This window comes from Schistocerca piceifrons, chromosome X (assembly GCF_021461385.2).
Source record: "Schistocerca piceifrons isolate TAMUIC-IGC-003096 chromosome X, iqSchPice1.1, whole genome shotgun sequence".
NCBI lineage: Eukaryota > Metazoa > Arthropoda > Insecta > Orthoptera > Acrididae > Schistocerca > Schistocerca piceifrons.
In genome coordinates, this window is record NC_060149.1 from 483,088,956 (window position 1) to 483,109,622 (window position 20,667).

General features: G+C 37.5%; 1 protein-coding gene across 5 annotated transcripts in view; it reads right to left on the reverse strand.

Moving 5' to 3' along the window:
• Positions 1–20,667, reverse strand: part of LOC124721924 (carbohydrate sulfotransferase 5-like) — a 544,973-nt gene that overhangs the window by 44,549 nt on the left and 479,757 nt on the right. For all 5 annotated transcript variants that reach the window (XM_047247078.1, XM_047247077.1, XM_047247079.1 and 2 more), the window contains 2 exons: positions 11,977–12,212; positions 3,626–3,824 (listed from right to left, as the gene is read on the reverse strand). In XM_047247078.1, coding sequence (XP_047103034.1) covers positions 3,626–3,824; positions 11,977–12,212 — 435 coding nt within the window. The remainder of the gene's footprint in view (positions 1–3,625; positions 3,825–11,976; positions 12,213–20,667) is intronic.

The following is a 20,667-nucleotide window of genomic DNA, read 5'->3' on the forward strand; positions in this document are numbered from 1 at the left end:
AAACAGGTTGAGTACTCCAATCAACTCACTACAAAGAACAAATGTACTGTGGTGTGCAAGAAAGCAGTGGAAGTGCTTCATCATGCACTCAAAGGCATGAGAGGAAATGAATGGCTCTTCAGTTGTGCATTCATTTTATTTTCTGGTAATTTTCAACAAACTACTCTAGCAGTCATACTGCATTCAGCAGCCACTGATAAAGCTACTGCATGTCTCACAAAATCTGTTTTATATGGTTACACATAAAAAATTGACTTTGAAGACCAATATACATGTATGACTACAACATGATGCATCTGCTGATTGTTTTGTAAAGCATACACGAGTTCATTCACAAAATTTTCCAAATATCACACTGAATTTAAAAAAAATCATGAGTGGCTCACTGTATGTGATATATTAGAGGCTAAAAACAATGGCAACACTGCCATCAAGCTCAATATTCACAATGAGATACCAAGCAAAGTGACAACATATTAGCCCATTAATACTGTAATGAATCAAAACTAAGTTGTTACTTATCCAACTGAATTCTTGAATTCACTTTATTTGTAAGGGGTGTCACCATCTATTTTAATATTAAAAACTGACATGCGTATCATTTCTGCGAACCATAAATCCACAACTTTGCAATGGTACCAAGTTTTCAGAGGGAAAGGTGATGAAAAATATCATCAAAACTACAATTTTAAGTGAAAAATTTGCAGGAGTAAATGTACTGGTGCCATGTATCTCAATGATTTTGACAGGCATGCCTTTTGAATTCAGGTGCAGTTCCTGGGGTGACTCTCATCTGCAGTGACTATCAAGAAAGCACAGGGCCAATTGCTATGAGTGTTTGGACTAAATCTGGCAATGCTTCTCACATAGGCATCCGTAGGTGGCCTGTTCACTTGTCAGAAAACCAATCTGATTTATTTTTGTATGCATCAGACAGACATACAAAATTTTTTGTGTACCCAAAAGGCCTTTGACAATCAGAATTTACACACACACACACACTTTCGTCTTTGACTGGAACTACAACACCTGCTGTGTACTCGCAAGTGGTGTATAAATATCTTACAAATTAAAATTATTATATGAAACATCTGTATGAATTGCCTTTGATAAAAGCAAAGAAGGTGTCTGGTTTTAATCTTGATAGTCTGTATGATTTTAAGTAGCAGTTGAAGTCACAGGCAAGGCCTAATCCAGTGAACTGAATATGTGTGCAAAACCAGTATTTCTTGATTTATATTCAGATTTACATCCCTCATTGTTATCTGCATAAAGTATGCTTATTGGTGATGATTTGGAGAAAGGAAATGGTATCCACTTCTATACTTTTCATTTTTGTAATATGTCAGTGGTAGAGATATTTCCCTCTGTTGGTTGTCAATCAATGTTTTTGTGTGCCTTCTTTTCCCTTACTTACTAGTTTTTTCTTCTGAAGCAGAATTCATTTATACCTAAAGATAACCATCTACCATATTTACTTTCAATGCTACAGCAGTGCGTAAGATTTTTTAACATTTAATTTTATTAGAAAAGACAGGAGTAACATTTCAAAATATAAAAGTCTATGGTTCAGAAACCAGGAACTTCTGCCAAGACCATTTAGAAAATCCCTGGCTGACCATAGAATTACCTACATATGTTAAGTTGCAGTCACTGTCTTTCTTCATAATGAAAAAAGGTCTTCACATGGATGAACTCAAATATATCTTTCATTATAGCATCCATCTACGAGGGAACAAATACAATGCTTCAAATCAAAAACATGCACTACCAATGTTAACAGCATTAACCAAGTTACTTTGTGTAAGCTGCACCTGTTTTGAAACCACAGAAAGCTAACAGATCATTATTTTACTTCAATAAATAAACTATTTAATACATCTCTTAATGTAAAAGCTGGGTTTTCTATTATTTATCTCCCCCTCTTTTTTTTTTTTTTTTAAAAAAAAAAAATCTGTTCGTCAATGAATTTATATTAAAAATGAAAAATTAAGTGCTCACTCACACCTTTTCATGGTTCTAAATGATATAACATAATTTTCTCACATGTGGCTCTTCAGGACCTTCATATTTTTATCCTGAGATTAAGGCACATGGACTAAAAGTCATCTCACTCAGATTTAATAAGCATTTCTTTTTGCATCTCTCACATTCAGAGTTCCAGAAATGTGAAGAAAACTGAAATAAAAATAGAAAAAGAAGACTCACACACTTAGATTTAAGCTACTGTATTAATTTAAAACAGTTATTGTGCTCTGAGAACCTACGTACAACTGGTACAGATATCATTAGTGAAGTTCCTGCAGCAAGAAGGTTTTTCCTCATTAGTACAGATGTAATACTCTTATAAAATTTGAAATATAAAAGACTTTTCATGTTACTTGTGTAGTAACACTAATATTTTACATAAGATGAAGCAAAGTAAATGTTGGTACCTCTGAAGCATGGCACATAAAAAGTAAACTAGATGGCAAACACTGTAATTACAGAACTTCATGTTCAGAAATGTGGAATCATGAGGAGTAACAAACTACCCACTTTCATGCAAACTTAGTATACAGTTAAAACAATTGTTGAAGTGCACAACATTGATGTAGTTAAGTTAATAATCTGTTATTGTAAAAATCTTCTAGAAGCAACTGATGCAAGACTACATGACAATAGAGTTGACAACAGTCTGCCTACACGTTCTCTCTGTATTGCATGGTAACTGTAGCTGTTATCCTACGTGTCTCACATTATCATTATTTTTCTCTTTTTTCTTTGCTGTTCATACATTTATTTTGACCTTTCTTAATAATTTATTCTATCTTTCACTTTTCTCCCTACAAATGACTATACTTTATAGCAGTATTGGAAGTGTTGATGGAAAAAATTGACCTAGAGGTAACACTATTCCTATTTTCAGTTATATGGGAACTTAATAGTCATGAAGTAATTACTATAATCGACCTAATGAACAAAGGTACTAGCTCATGTCTTGCGACATGTGAGTACTGAAATTTTTCATAAAGACGTTACTGTTCTACATGATGTCACTACTTAATGAAAACTGAATCACCAGACATTCTGTTCAGTGAATAGTAACGATGCTGGCAAAAAATAACCTGAGGAATAACATATGTGGAAATCTATTATTCCTAACTGGCATGCTGATTAACAGTTTCACTCTCTCATCAAAGCCTGGAAGGCAAAGACTATAAAAGACAACATCATGTTATTTATCGTTTGATCATGAATATCCATCACTGTATACTGTTTTCTGAGCTACTTAGCCTATGTTTCCTCTAAATTCATCTTTTGGGAAATTCTTACTTTTAAAAAAAAATAGAAAGAAATACCCTGCTGCCAATTGCAATCATATATGACTGATAATCTAGAAGAAGCTTGTTTAGGATTGCTACCTAAGAAGTTTCAGAACAAGCAAAGCAATATATGTTTTAAGATGATTATTTGGGAAAGGTCATATGGTCTCTACAGAAAAACTTTTAAAGTTACTATAAATTATCAAAATTAACTGTAATGTGTTGCCTACACTGCCTTTTATCAAATATTCTTAAAATGACCATACGATAACTAATGGCATTAAAAACAAACAAATTTATAAGAACGTGCTAGAACTCACCTTTTGTCAGCAAGAAGGCGTTCAGCAAGGCTTAACTTTAGTCGTACAGTCTTCATGCTCTGAAATGGGAAGAGTCGACAGAATGGGTTTAGGAATTCTGGCAGCCAGCACAATGAAGGGTGCTGCTGACATTGCTCCCACAGCCGAGTATTGTGGGTAAATAACCACACATGATATTTTCCATATTCGAGGTAGTGATCTGAAATTATACATAGAGTTTCACTGCACTGCTTAAGGAGGAATATTTTTTAAAGTTAAAACAGTTTGTAAACTATGACCTATAAAGACTTTTTTCTATGTTTTTATTTATTTATGTGATGCATGAGATGTAGTTATATTGAAATACCTCAGTATCTCAACACAGTAACATTTCAGTAGCACTTATTATCAGCATATAAACATAATATTCAAACCACAAAAAAAAATTAATTTTATATAGCAAGTTTTAGTGTTGGCAGTTTTTCTTTTTTCAGCAGATACATGCCAAGAAAGTGCATGAGGAAACATGTTGGCCGGCCGAAGTGGCCGTGCGGTTAAAGGCGCTGCAGTCTGGAACCGCAAGACTGCTACGGTCGCAGGTTCGAATCCTGCCTCGGGCATGGATGTTTGTGATGTCCTTAGGTTAGTTAGGTTTAACTAGTTCTAAGTTCTAGGGGACTAATGACCTCAGCAGTTGAGTCCCATAGTGCTCAGAGCCATTTGAAACATGTTGAAAAAGGGAAAATTAATGACATTCAATCATTGCAACAGCTATCATAGTATTCACATGACAGGGTTTGGAGGAAGCAAAAATATCCATATCAATATGGCCAGAAAATTTTCCGCAAAGCCTGAGATACAGTTATGATGAAATATTTAGGTCAACAACACAGTGATTTTAAATGTGAACGTTTTTGTTAATGCTTTACTGTGACTGTTCTTATATCAAATGATACAATGAATTTACTGTTATCAATAACTGTTTATTTATTTCCATGGTGTGTTTTGGATATTTAAACCTTCACCATCAGGTGAACTTATGAACTTATATGTATGAATATGGCACATATACCCTACGACTTCAAGAATAGTGATATGACACTGATTACAACACTGACAGGTGTGAATATCGAACCAAATGGAACAACAAGTTTACTGTTACTGATCACAATTTATTTAATTCACTAATGAGTTTCAGATGTTTAAACCTCCATCATCTCATGGATTCATGTGGATTAAAATGACATGTAAGAGTTGTGTGACGACTATCTTTCAGTACATGGCTCATAGTTTTTTATTTATTTATTTATTTATTGTTAGCCCTGTAGATCATACAACTTGTACAGCAAAGCATATCATGATAGGGGACAAGTCAATTTGAAAATTATGTTAAGATGGTGTATGATGAGAGATGACAGTAGTGGTACATAACTCGCGTAGCGGAACACATATAGGATATATAGACAAAATATAAAAAAGGTGGTGTGTGATGAGAGATGACAGTGGTGGTACATACTACACATAGCAGAATACATATAAAAGATACAGACAGAATACGAATAACATAAATAATTAAATTGTCTTTCTAAGTAGAAATGCCTACAAGTGAATAGACAGCTTATTACAAGTAATTAAAATTTTGTTTCAAGAAATTCATGTATGGAATAGAAACAGTGATTTAGTAGTAATTCCTTTGATTTAATTCTCATTATTTTTGGGTTTTTGCTTCTTTTTATGTCTGTTGGGAGGTGGTTGTAATTTTAATGCCCTACACTTAACCACATTCACATATAATTTTGTGTTGTGAGCTACAATTTGTAATTAGGTTTTATTTCTAGTGTCATGTATGGTGGTCTACATTTCTGTGGAGCGATTCCAAGTGCTGTACTGTAAAACAAGCTAGTTCCATTATATAGATGCATAGCAGTGACAGGATTTTTAACTATTGAAACAGTGGTTTACAGTGTTCAGTTCTTTTTTTACATTTCATTATTCTTACCACCTGTTTTTGTAAATTACGTGAGGATCAGAGCTATTTCCCCAAAAGATCAGGCCATAGCTCATGACAGACTCAAACAGGACATGGCACACCAGCTTCAAGGTATCTATACTGGCTGTGTCTTTCAATGATCTTAATAGATAACAGGCTTTATTAAGCTTTTGTGACAGTGCCTCAATATGTGGTTTTCAATTTAGAGTGTTACTGATGGTAAGTGCAAGAAATTTGGTGTCCTGCCTGTTTGTAATGTCATCTTTGCCAAAACCTGTAACTGCATTGAAGGGGTAACATTTTGTCTAGTGTGGACGTTCATACTTACAGATTTTTGAGTATTTATGAGTAGTCCATTTGCTTCAAACTAAGATTGTAATTGACAAGTAGTTTCATTGACTGCATCCTGCAATGTGTCACCTCTACTGGTTAACAGGATATTTGAGTCATCGGCATACAGAACAATATGAACAATAATAACAATATGAAAAGAGCAGGGCCAAGAACAGATCCCTGAGGGATGCCTTTTGTTGTATGTACTGTATCTGACCTTCAGTGCCTGGATGTCTTCGATTTTCTTGTCTCTACATTTTGCCTTCTTTCACTAAGGTAGCTATGGAACCAATTGTGGACTACACCTCGAAACCCATACATCTGGAGTTCCCTAAGAAACAGCTTGTGGTTGACCATGTCAAATGCCTTGGACTGATCGAGAAATATACCAACAGCAGGTTGTTTATGGTCAATGAAACTTGAGCACTTTTCTAGAAATGCATACAAAGCATGTGTGCTGGGCCTATTTTTCTGAAATCCATACTGGAAAGATGTGATTATGTTGTTAGAGTTTAAAAATATTTCTAATCTAATTAACATACAGTATTCAAATATTTTTGAGAAGGCAGACAGTATAGCAGTTGGCCTATAATTTGCTATGTCCATTCTCTGAGTTCAAATGGCTCTGAGCACTATGGGACTTAACATCTATGGTCATCAGTCAGTGTCCATTCTCTCTCCCTTCTTGTAGAGAGGTATAATTTTAGCACGTTTTAGCTGGTTTGGAAATGTTCCCTCTGGAAATGAGGTTTTTATTGATGGGGGTCCACTGATGTCATTTGAACACTTATGAAGTAAGAAGCAAAGTATCATATCATGCCCTGCAGAATAAATCTTTTAACCCTGTTCTTAATAATATCTTCAATTTCATACAGTCTTGTATGAGATAGGCAAAAGGAGTTCAAAGGTGTATTGTTTCTGAGAAGATAATGTACAATGTTTGGAGAGTTAGTCATGAGATTTGTGGAAAGAGAGTGTACAGTATTTGAAGAGTTGGTTGGGAGATTTGTGGAAATTTCTGAAAAATAGCTGTTGAATTTATTGGCAATTTTATGTTCATTTTCAGTTTTTTGTCCTTCTATATTTAGTGTGATTTTATCCTCTATCCTTAACTTTCTACCAGTCTGTTAATTTACTATACCCCGGATGGTCTTACATTTGTTGGAAAAACACCTAATTGTTTAATCATTATGAGCTTTATTAGCCCATTTGATAAATCTCTGGTGTGTGGTTTTGTAATTTTTATATTATACCTTGAACTCTTTGGATCTGCCACTGTCCAGTTTGCTAAGTGTGTGCAGCAGCCTCATCTTTTCTGATGGAGTTTTAATACCTCTTGTGACCCACATATTCTGTTTTTTGTTAGCAACAGTCTTTGTTTTCTCTGGGAAATGGCAATTAAAGAAATATTCAAATATCTGCAGAAAATTGTGATAATTTTCATTGGTAGTTGAAGAAGTAAATACACTTTGCCAGTCTTCTTTCTTTAAGCTAAGTACAAAGTTATTTATGTTACTATCACTATAACTTCTACACTTAAAAACTGTTTTCCTGTTGGGAGAACACTGAGTGGTGGATTAAAATACACTGTGATTTGAAAAACCAACATCTATAATTTTTACAGTGCAATCAGTGTTAGTAGGAACCTGATCAAGAGAGCTGTTTAATCTCATTAGACATATAACTTTCATATTTAAGTTGAATGTCACCATTAAATTTACTAATTGCAACTTTTGAGCAGATTCTTCAAGGAAATCGATGTTTACATCAACAAATATTACGGTATTATATTTTTTTTATTGTGACATGCTTTTTTTTAGCAACAGAGCAAAGTTTCTGAGGAAGACAGAAAATTTACCACGGGGTGATCTATACATACACATTATATACATATTTCGGTTGGCAAGTACTATTTCAGGGTCTTTGTCTAAGGAATACACTTCACAGGGATGGAAAGGTTCACAGCTAATGCTAGTTCTTATGTAGATACAAGTTCCACAACCTTTGTAATTTTTCCTAGAAAAGTGGTGAACTAATCTGAAATTTTGAATATACTGATAAGGTAATTCTGACTCCTTTAGCCAGTGTTCACTAATACACAGTAAGTGCATGTCTGACAGAACATTAGTATCACTCATAAGATTTTCAAGTTCACTTACTTTATTTCTCAGTCCTTGTATATAGTGACAGTATATGTTAAGGTTATCACATTCTTCTATGTGAGGAAGATTTATGTCTGCTGCATCCTCTTGCAAAAGAGGTGACTTGACCATACAAAATCTTCATTATTAGCTGACATTTTTTTCTTAATTTTTCTTGACTATCTTCTCGGAGATATTGAGATCTTGCTGCTTGAAGCTGTACTCCCATAAGAACGTGACTCTCCAATGATGAATATGATGTAGTAGGAGTATGTTGTAATCTTGTAGACTTTTCTTGTTGAGCTGTTGTTTGAATAGCGGTATCCCAATTTTGCCTGTGTAATAATTCGCTGCCAGTTTCTTGTGTTTTGTGGGCGATGTTTTCCTACCTGCTTCTTCATTAACTGCATGTGAATTTTTTGACGCACCTGTTTCTTTTTCACCCAATAGTACAGTTTCATTAGGCACAGGTGCTTTTAGTGAGATTGGTGGCATGGTGTTTTCATATAGTTTGGACGTTTCTGTTAATACTGCATTAGCAAGTACATGTTTTCCTTGGCGGTTTCTGTACATTCCATGGCGAGTAAAGTAGCTTCTTTCTTCGGAGCTAATGTCTAAAAACGTGACATGTTTGAATGCTTTACAGATTTTTCGAAACTTTCTGTTTGTGAAACTTAGTTCAGTATTTACAAATGAACTTTTTATTACGTCATGTCTGTATAGAATGCTAACAATGGTCGTTTTTTGTTGCGAAATTCTTTCCAACGTTTGACGCAATGCTCTGGCTGCATTTTTTGACTCAATTTTATATACATCATTAGCTCCAGCAATAACTACACTGACATCATTTGAGTGTGGATTGTAGTCTTTAACTATTTCCTGGAGGGGAGCCCCGGGTTTTACAGTTCCTGTAACAAAAACTCCCATTGCTTATTCATAAGAATAGTGGCCAAATCTCGCCCATGGCTATCAGAGAAAATGCGAATTTTTGGTTTTGTTGCTTCTTCTCTCAGTAACTTGTTTCGTCTATCTGGCCATAAATCAAGTTTTAAGCCATTTACCACACTTCCAATGCCTTCAGAGTTGCTCTGTATAGGCTACTATTTGTTTGCTTCTGTTTTGAAACTTTGGGAGGCACAGCTACATCACTTAAAATACTTGACCTGTTTGCAATTTCAGTCTTCTTTTGTGCATGTTTCTTGTGCACAAGGAGTTGAAATGTGTTTGTCGTATTTTTAGCATATACTGAAGCACTTTGTCTAGCGCAAACCGTTTCCGTACTGATGTTGTAAATAGCGCTTTGTTCATTTTCCATACATGAAGAATTTATATCGACACTCAGTCTATTCATTAGTGATTCAATACCTTTAATATAGTTTTTAGCCATTACGAGTTGTTCTTGCAGCGCATCTGAGACGGATTCATCAATACCGGCATTATGCTCTTTGATTGCACTACCTTGTCCATTGCACAGAACAAAGCCACATTCACAATGTGCGTTTATCACATGTACATTCTTCATGCACGATTTATGGATCCACAGATGTGTGAAAGAGCATAAACGAATACCACTGTAAACACTATTTTGACAGTTTATGCACTTTAAATCGTATGTAACTGGCTTCTCTACAGAACACTTTACTGTTATTTGCATACCCGACGCCATCTTGTCCATACTTTTTGGGAAGTCTTTGAAAGGGTGAACGAAAATATAAATGTGGAAGTTGAAGGGCCTCCAATGGTCACAGGCTCCCTTTGCTGTCACATTACATCACATACAGCTATCTTTTTAAACAATGAATGGAGCAGAGAGGCATCTAGAATCTAATATATATGGAACATACAGCAAAGAAAAACATTATTCTGATGAATGACTAAAATGAGTATGGTATAACTGATAGTAGGCTAAAATTGACTGATTAAATATGCTACAGACCAATCTGCTACCAGAACCTTTGTTTGGCATCAACATTCATTGGCTTCACCAACTCACAACCAAATAATCTCCTTTCAATCTAACTTAGACATGGGACTACACTACAGATCAGTCTGTCACCACAACCAAATCAACTGATTTCGGCTGAGTGCCAGTTCAGCTGTACTCATTTCAGCAACTCATTTCCTTTGGAGCAAGTATTAAAGCAGGGTTAAGATATTTGGTTGCATAAATGAACAGAAATATGTCCAGGAGTAAAATGACTCATTCCATATCATTACGATTTATCATGCAAAATGATCCATGGAATATAGAACCAACTAACTAAATAACTAGATTGTTTTCTGTCAAGTTTACATACCACAATATTTTTTGTCATTTAGAATGGACTCAGACTGTTTTATATCATGTTTATATACTTGGATCAGTTTAAGGATTTCTCGTTTCTTGCCTTTGGGTTGAATATGTATAATATGTAAAATGTTGATACTTTTGTTATTAACATGGCGTTTAATGTCATGCAGCTGAGTGGCTACTGCTGATGTGTGTGTGTGTGTGTGTGTGTGTGTGTGTGTGTGTGTGTTTGTTTTCTCTTCTAGATAGTGCCACAAGTTACCCCAAAGTTGTAACACAACACATACATGTCACATCCATTCACATAAATCGACCTGGTGATGGAGGTTTGAACCTCTTAAATACATCATGGAAATAAATAAATAGTTAAAGGTAACAGTAAACTTGTTGTTTCTTTTGTACACAACAACATGTCAAGTTTGCTTCCGCTGAATACGAATAAAGTGCCTTAAACATTGTGACTCCCTGTTCAGGAGGAGGATGTGAGATAAGACACAGCTTGATGAATAAAAAGATTATTCTCTCACTCAATAACCATTTAAATTATCATAAAAATAAAAAAAGTCGAGAATGTTGAGGTGTTTCCAAAAGCTGCATAGCCATACAAATGCACTTTATTTGCAACTATTAGTTTCACATCAGTACAGACACATCTTCAGGTTTATCTGTCAAGAATACAAATCACAGTCCAATTTTTTTTTTGAAATGGTAGAAGTACAGAACCACCAACAATGTTCGCATTCAACAAAAAACAGTGACATGTACTAACAGGGGGTTATATTTTTACAGTGTAGGTGGACAATTACAGAGTCCCAACATTCAGGAAGTTAATCATATTAAAAGTGAAATCACAATGGTGGGTCATCATAATAAAACTGAGTACATGCAAAAGGTATTTGTGAAGATGTACAAAGTGTGACTGCTGAATGAGCCAGGCTATTATTGTTGTTCACGATTCTTAAATTTCTGTTATCATATTTAATACTAGTAATTGTATGTATCCAATTGTTACCATTCGAATGTCTTAAACACAAAAATACTGCATAATTATCAAAAGGACAAACAAAAACACAAACCAGCAAAACAAAAACCAAAACATAACTATTTACTCGCCCCCAGTATTCTAAATTAAAGTATGTCTGTTCACTGTTATACTAATGTCTGTACAACTAGTGTTCTGCATGTTTTATTGTCCTAATTAAGGTCTGTGCTTATGTAATTTTTGAACTATGAAAACCACTGTAGATAAAAATTAAGTGGCACACAGCGGTACAGAATTATAGTTTACAAAATGAGATAAGTATTATAAGTAGGTGAAAAAATGATAATCTGCTGGATAATTACATTTCATATCTCAATATAAAGATTTCAGCAGTGTTAAAAGATAATCTTTCATAAATTAAAATCAGTTTGAACTCACAAAATTTTCTACGTAAGTTTAAAAATGACCACAGGACAAATTTCAATATTTGAAAGTTAGTTTGTTATACATAAGGCACTATAATGTTAAATGACTCATGTGAAGTTCAAACAGTTAATTGTTTATATTTTAAAGTTATTTATGTAATGTATTTAAATATACAGTTTAATAAGCAGCGAACAGAAAAAGTTTACATACCTAGGCCTGTGTAGTTACAGTTGAGCAAGGCCTTCAGTATTCTTACAGCTTCACTCGCTGAGGGCTCTTCTCTGATCCGAACAATGTCGTAATCAAGAAGTGGTTCATAATGGTAGAAGTTTCCAGGGTGACTGTTCAGAACATCCCCCAAGAAAGTCGAACCTGATCTCCAGGTTGTTATAACTAGGTTCCTAATTGGTTGGCCTCCCAGTTCTGGCACAAGATCTGCAAGCGATCTGAAAACAGAAGTACTTCTACAGTAACCTACCGAGTATTCTACTTCCAACCTGCAGGAGATATGTAATCTTTTTCTTCTCAGGCAGAGTTATTAAAAGACTGTACATATCTGCATGTAATTTCTTGACTGATTCAATAATAGATCCATATGAAACACATAACATCCATCTCAACGTAGGTAAAAATAATTGACAAGTAAAGACTGTTCAGCTCTAGGGATATGGTATGTGAAAGTTGTGTACTAAAATAACATATGTATAGAACTGATAACTGGTAACATAACTACATAACCAAGTAGCTGCTGGATTCAACCTCTGAAGTGGCTCAATAATTTTTCCCTTGGACATCAGAAACACTAAGATTTACACAAAATTGCACATTAAACTCAGACTCAAAAATATATGTCGAGAATTGCATGGAACTCAAATATATTAAGGACATTCTGATGATTTTCACATCATTTTTTTCATAATTTTCGCTATTTGGGGATATGAAAAAAAATGTAAATTAGAGAACACCTGAAACTTAGATGACAGTTAATTTCTTGACACCTATTCCTCATATGTGCCCATGTAACATACATAAAATCCACACTTGATCAAGGTGTAAGATAATAAATATATATAAGATATATATCTCATAACAATAAATCTACAATGGAGTTATGATAATACAAAAAATTCATTCACTGTTCTTAATTGTTCTTTGTCAGTGCAGATATTCAAAAAATTATCATAACATACACCATATGCTTTCTGATTTCTGTTTTAGCCTGCCCCTGTTACACTTATAATGCTCATAATCATGAAGGAATGCAGCTGTATTGATATGTACATTGTTAAAGGGAAGTCATGTATTTCTGAAGTTCAAGTCAATCACATTTTAGGAAAATACATAAACCACAAGTTCTGATGTTGCTAGTCCTAATACATTACTGTGGGTGTGCTGCTGGTGAGATAGGTTGCAAGATGCCCCCATGTCACAGTAATTAAATATTATATACATCAGTGCAAAATACATATCACATACAATAGCAATTGCTAAAAAAAATATCATTAAGTATATTATTTCTGAATACACACTGAAGTTAATGCATTAAATGTAAATATGTGTGGTGTGTGTTCTTTCAGACATGTCTGAAAGAACATACACCATTTTTTATCCACAAGCCACTATGAATTAAGACACGAAGGAATTACAGACACTGGTTGCAAGTGGGCACTGATTTAAATTAATGGGGAAAGTTGAAAATTTGTGCCAGTCCAGTCGAACCCAGGTCTCCTGCTTATTAGGCCTCGCCTTAATCATATATGTGTGTGTGGGGGGGGGGGGGGGGGAGGGGGGGTGGCTTAGTGGCCAGAGCATCTGCCTAGTAAGCAGGAGATCTGGGTCTCCATCCTGGTCCGGCACCAATTTTCAACTCTCCCCATTGATTAGGCAAGGACAGCCAATGATACCTTCAGTGTGGATGCACACCAGGCTAACACTCACGGGAATTGGTGAACATATTGCGAGTAATGAGGATAATGGGCAAGGGGCCATAAATTAGTAGTGTGTGGTTAAGTTGAGAATTTGGGTCTGATGGGAGGAGTGTTAGGCTAGTCCCTGCAGTTGTGATGGCCCTTGTGACCAGATGGATTAGTGGTCAGAGCATCTTCTGAGTAAGCAGGAGACCTGAGTTGGAATCCCAGTCCGGCACAAATTTTCAACTTTCCCCATTGATTTAAATCAATGCCCACTTGCAGCCAATGTCTTTAATTCCCTTGTGTCTTAATTCATAGTGGCTGCTTGATCAACCCCAATGGTGTCTGTTTTTTTGTACGTGTCTGAAACAACAGACACCACATATATATAACAAAGACAAGGGTAGCCAATGATATCTTTAGTGTATATGCACACCAGGCTTGAACTCTTACAGGAATCGGTGAAATGCCGAGAGTAATGAGAACAGTGGGCTAGGGTCACAACATTGGTAGTGTGTGGTTAAGCTGAGAATTTGGATCTGACAGGAAGCATGCTAGGATAGTCCCTGCAGCTGTGATGACCACTGTATCCAGATGGATTACAAGGGAAACTCCCCATAGCACCCCACTTAGTTTTAGTGGTAAGATGGCCCAGTGGATAGCCCATCAAAAACTGAACACAGATCAAGCACATAAACAGGCAGAAGTCGTAATGAACTGTGAAAAAAGAATCAAATAGAAATAGTGGACGGTTCATACTCAAGAAGGTCAACATCGACCATATTTGAGGAGCTGCCCAGTAATGGTTATGTGGTCACATTGATGACTGTGAAGGGGAAAATCCGTGTTCGAATCTCCCTCCTGCCTAATTTTTTTTCTCACTAAATTATGAACTGTAAATCTGGTCACTAATGCATCTGTCCACTGTATTCAGATTTGTGTCTGTGCTAAGGTGTGACGTCCATATGCAACAGCAAAGTGTAAGGAAGACACCTCCTATTGTAGGTACCTCCTATTTGTTCCCCACAAGTACCACATGCTATGACCCCTGTATTCCATTTTCCAAGTTTTGACTCTTTAACGCTTAACATGATTCACATTTTTTTTTTTTTTGTTGCTTTTATTTCTGTGAGAGGTCTATGCAGCATCTTGCCTGCTCTCACTATTCATCACATTTACTTGCAGTGATAATATATTCTTACTACATGACTCATATTCTATAATCAATGTATAGTACGAAAATTGCCAAGACTACAGAAGGAGAACAGACATGTCAATGACTGGACGGAAAGTTCATACTTTTGTGAGAAAAACATGGGGCACAAGGGAGGTCTCAACAAGATCTGCCACTTTGCATTCCAACACTGCAATCATACAACCATGATGCAGTGATTCTTCTAAATTGCTTGATGTTTCACATCTTGAGCTTGGACCATTCACTGTTACTATTTTGTTTCTTTTTTCACAGTTCAGTACACCTTCTCATGTTATCATGCTTTATCTGTGTTCATTTTTGATGGGGTATCCACTGGGCCATTTTAACACTAAATCTGAGGGGGGGGGGGGGAGGAGGGTGATGGGGAGTTTCCCTTGTTAGTGGTTAGAACACCTGCCTAGTAAGCAGAAGACCTGGGTTCAAATCTCAATCTGTGAAAAATTTTCATTTTTCCCCATTGATTTAGATCAATGCTCAATTGCAGCCAATGACTGTAATTCCTTTGTGTATTAAATATAAACAATTTTTAATCATTAATTATTTACTGCAGTTCAGTGGTTCTTATAATATGTCAACTATTGCACATATTTAATTGTTACAAACCACAGCACGTTTAATGTTCCAGTTTGTTTCATATTCCAGGGGTCATTTCCATGATAAATTGTAATGTTGCAGAATGAGATATTTTATATTCATATCACTAATATTTTGTAAGTATTGCTACCAGTACATGCTGACCACTATAAATTTTCTTTTTTTTTTTTTTTTTTTTTTTTTTTTTTAATGACCTACAGATGTGAGTTAGTAATTCCTATGTCACAGGGACAAAAATAGAATATATGACAGAAAAGGTGATTGTCCTCTGGGTAGAAAACTGTTTTTATTTTTAAAATACTTGTGTCCTGAGTATAAAATTGTCTGCAGAATATAATTTACGAACAGACTAGTGGGACCTATATGTATTACCTAGAAACTTCATTTTAGTTCCATACAATGCTCAGCATGATTCTTAACATTTACCAAAATAAAAATATTATAGTTAAAAATAAAACGTTATGGTAACAGTTACCAGTACTACCTTGTAATTGTGGCTGTGCCTCAGTTTTACAAAACAATTCATCAGATTAAAAATTAGCCATTTCTGAGAGAGAAGAGATTCCTCACATATATTTAGATACATCCCTCTCCCCTCAAGAAAAACACAATATCTCTCTCTCTCTCTCTCTCTCTCTCTCTCTCTCTCTCTCTCTCTCTCTCTCTCTCTGTCTCTCTCTCTGTCTCTCTCTCTGTCTCTCTCTCTCTCTCTCTCTCTCTCCCTCTCCCTCTCTCTCTCTCTCTCTCTCTCTCTCTCTCTCTCTCTCTCTCCCTCTCCCTCTCCCTCTCCCTCTCCCTCTCTCTCTCTCTCTCTCTGTCTCTCCATTTTCACTGTAAATGGTAGTGTGTTCTCTTAGCAGTGATACCATAATATGATTTTAAATTCTGAACAGAAAAAAACATCTACACAAAATATGTTGTTTTCAGTGCTTTTTATGAGGAAAGAGGACTGACATTTGCTCACAGATGACATAGTATGCAATGTCCGGCAACTGCAAATCTCCATATATAGATGTCTTGTCACACAAATGTGACCATCTGTCAAAAGCCTGAATAACCACCTGTTCCAGCGCAGACTGCTGCAAGACATGCAGCAAGAGAGTCAGGAAGGTTCTTGAGGTTACCAACAAGGATATGGAGCTATTCTGACTCCAGTAGTATGGCCAGCTGCCTAGGTCTCTCGGTTGAGGATCCATGGCACAAACAGTCTGATCGAGGTGGTGTCACAGATTCTCAGCTGGGTGTAGATCCAGGGAGTTTGTTGGCCAGGGAAGTATGGTTAATTGATCCTGGTGCTCTTCAAACCATGCATGTACACTACAAAATGTGTGACACATTGTATTGTTCTGCTGGTAGATGCCGTTGTGCAGAGGAAAAACAAACTGCATGTAGGGGTGGACATAGCCCCCCCCCCCCCCCCCAACACCACCCCAAGGGTAGAGGTATACTTGTGTTGACCCACTGTGCCTTCCAAAATGATGATATCGCCCAGGGAATGCCGTGAGAACATGCCCAGATGAAGACTTGCACGATGCTTGCTTTTAGACGTTTCATGCCAAAGACACCAATCCAATGTAGCATATAATATGATTCATCCGTCCAGTTGTGGTACTGGTGTGCAAATTACAGCCTTCGCCGCCGATGAAAAGCAGTCAGAATGGGTGCGTGAACCAGGCGCCTGCTGAAGAAGTCCATATGCAGCAACCTTCGCTGAACAGTTGTTGAAAAGACACAATCGGTAGCCCCTTGTTCCTTTGCATGGTCAGTTGCACGTCTATTCACACATACACATATCAAGAGCCGTCGTTCACTCCTGTCAGCATGAACCGTGGAGCACCACAGTTGCCTCAGCGCCAGTTTTGGATAGCGCCATTTTTCCATGCGCGGTAAGCTTTAACTACGGCGAAAAGTGAACAGTTTACATACTTAGCCATTTCGGAAATGGTTCCACCCTTGGTCCGGAAACCAATGATCACAGTATTTTGGGCGTGAGAAAAATCACTCACTTTCCGCATTAGGACAAAAACTGTTTTCCACGTCCCAGTGAAACAATTTATATACCCTCCACTGCTAGTGCTGCCATCTGCCCTCTGTGACTGGATGCATGTTGACGTCGAAGATAGGCGGTTGTCACATTAATGTGACTGGACACAAATACTGACGGAAAAAAGTCGCAACAATAAGGAGGAGTTGTGCGACATAAACGAAAGTTGGTCGGGTGACAAAAGATATCAATTCAAATTTCACGTTGTTCGCATGGGAGTTGCGCTAGTAGCGCCACTATGAGGATGCAAATCAGGTTTGGTTCAACTACACGCTGTAACGCTCGTGAGAGTTTGTTAGCTTTGGGATTGGACGTGGTGAGTTGATGTTAGTCAAGAATGCCTTTAAGGCGACAAAGACGCCATTACCAACACCTTACTGGATTTGAACGAGGTCATGTAATATGGCCACGAGAAACTGGAAGTTCCTTCTGTGCATGATTGCTGGCAGAAGTTGTCACGAGAATGTACGATCGCAAGAAGACCGGGCTCCCGACAGCCACGTGGCACTGCCGAGAGGGAGGACCATCGTGTTCTGCGTATGGCTCCGGTGCATCGCACTGCATCTACAGCAGCAATTTAAGCAGCAGTTGGCACCACAATGACACAACAAACTGTTACAAATCGGTTACTGCAAGGAATGCTCCGAGCCTGGCGCCCTGCATTCCACTGACCCCAAACCAACGCTATTTGCGACTTCAATGATGTCAACTTAGAGATGATTGGAGGGCAGGTTGGAGGTCTATTGGATTTTCTGATGAAAGCTGGTTTTGTCTTGGTGCCAGTGATGGCCGTGTGTTGGTGAGAAGGAGGTGATCTGCAACCAATCTGTCTGCGTGCGAGACACGCTGGACCTACACCTGGAGTTATGGTCTCGGGTGTGATTTCAGCTGATAGCAGGAGCACTCTTGTGGTTATCCTTCGCACCCTGACTGCAAATTTGTAAGTCAGTCTGGTGTTTTGACCGGTTGCGTTGCCATTCATGAACTGCATCCCAGGGGTTTCTTTCCAATAGGATAACGCTCGCCCACAAGCCGGTGCTGTAACCCAATATGCTCTACAGAGTATGGACATGTTGCCTTGGCTTGCTCAATCGCCAGATCCGTCCCCAGTCGGACACATATGGGACAGCATCGGACAAAAATGGTTCAAATGGCTCTGAGCACTATGGGACTTAACATCTATGGTCATCAGTCCCCTAGAACTTAGAACTACTTAAACCTAACTAACCTAAGGACATCATACAACACCCAGTCATCACGAGGCAGAGACAATCCCTGACCCCGCCGGGAATCGAACCCGGAAACCCGGGCGTGGGAAGCGAGAACGCTACCGCACGACGACGAGCTGCGGACAGCATCGGACAACTCCAGCGTCATCCACAGACAGCATTAACCGTGGTTGTATTGACCGACCAAGTGCAAGTAGCATGGGACTCCATCCAACAAACTGACATCCACCACCTGTACAACACAATGCATGCCCGTTTGCATACTTGCATTAAACATTCTGGCGGTTGCATCCGTTATTAATGTACTATACACTTTTGTGATCGCTTATCTCGCGCTTGCACTTACCTGTGATCTAGCAATGTTAATCCCTTAAATATGATACATAGACAAATGCATCCCCGAAATTTCATGACTCTACATGAATTATTTTTTGTTGTTGCAACTGTTTTCCGTTGGTGTATATTGAGGTTCCTTTCAGTTTCATTCACAGATATCGAAGACAATTTGAAGATTTCAGCCCAAAAACCGATTCTTAGACTTTTATAAAAAGAGTTTTTATGGCAAGATTGGGAGGATTTCTGCTTCCAGAACTTTTGTTTCGCTATTCTACAAGGAAAATCAGTACCCAAGTATTCGCGCTGTCGTCCTTTGAGAACACCTGATGTCTGTCGTCAGTCCGTCCTGATGTGGCTATCACACACCTGAACACTATCCTAATTCCACAGGCGCAGAGGAAGCGCATTGCAAGCAGTTTCTTTCGTAAAAAACTGCAATTTCCTATCACCGTACCGGTACGATAACTCGATGCCCATCGTATGTGTCGCCTGTCACTAAATCTAGGATCTTCAGCAGTTTTAACTTTTTTTTAATGTTTGCAAACGACTAATTATCCAAAGAACTTGGAATAAACATTTATAACAATGATTGTATCGTATTGTTTTGCACCCTTTCTCAGCGTCAGAACCATTTGTAGAATTTCTTCTCCGCGCCTTTACCTCTTTGATGACCTACTTTGTTCATCATATCTCTGAGACTCACTGTAGAATATTCAGATTTTAGCTTGAAAGAGTTTGCAATTCACCTGGACTGTGATGCGGACGAGATATTCTGGAAATGTGTGTTGTCTGATCTAAAATAAATACAAAATTGTCGGTAATGAACAACAAATATCTGCCACAAAATCAAGAGCACTTAATATAACGTCGGGAAAGAAGTGTGAAGATATAAACAATACTAAAATATACTTGGGTAATACGAAGTAAACACAACAAAAAAATGTAGACCTCCCCAAAGACCGAGTAGGAGCACGCCGTTTAGCTAGTGCGTACGTGTTCATTATTTAACGAAAGATGAACGAAGACATTTTACTGCCATAAAACATTTTGCTATTCTGGAAACAGCGGGTGTTTAGTGAGCACGTTCTCATCATGAGGCTTATACTTTACTACAAGGGTTGGGCAAAAATACCACACATTAGCAAACTTAAAACGGTGCATGAATCCCCTTGGCATTCAGAACAGCTTCCAGTCGTCTCGGAACGGATAAATACAAGTCGTGTACAGTTTTCAAGAATATCGTACAGCACTGTTCCTCCAAATTAGTGGCAAGTTCAGGTAAAGATAATGGAAGTGGCTAGCGATCATGCGCCCTTCTCTCCAAAGTAGACGACAAAGGCTCAGTAACATTGAGAGATGGCGACTGTGGCGGCAGGGAAGATGCGACAATTCATCATCGTGCTCACAAAACAGGGGCCCTGTCGTCTTGGAACAGAATATCACCATTGGGTAACAAACACTGTACCATGGGCTGGACCTGATCAGCCAAAATGGTCACATAACCCATGGCAGTAATGTGACATTGCATAGTAACCATGTTGCCCAAACTATCACCGAACCCCACTCCTGGGA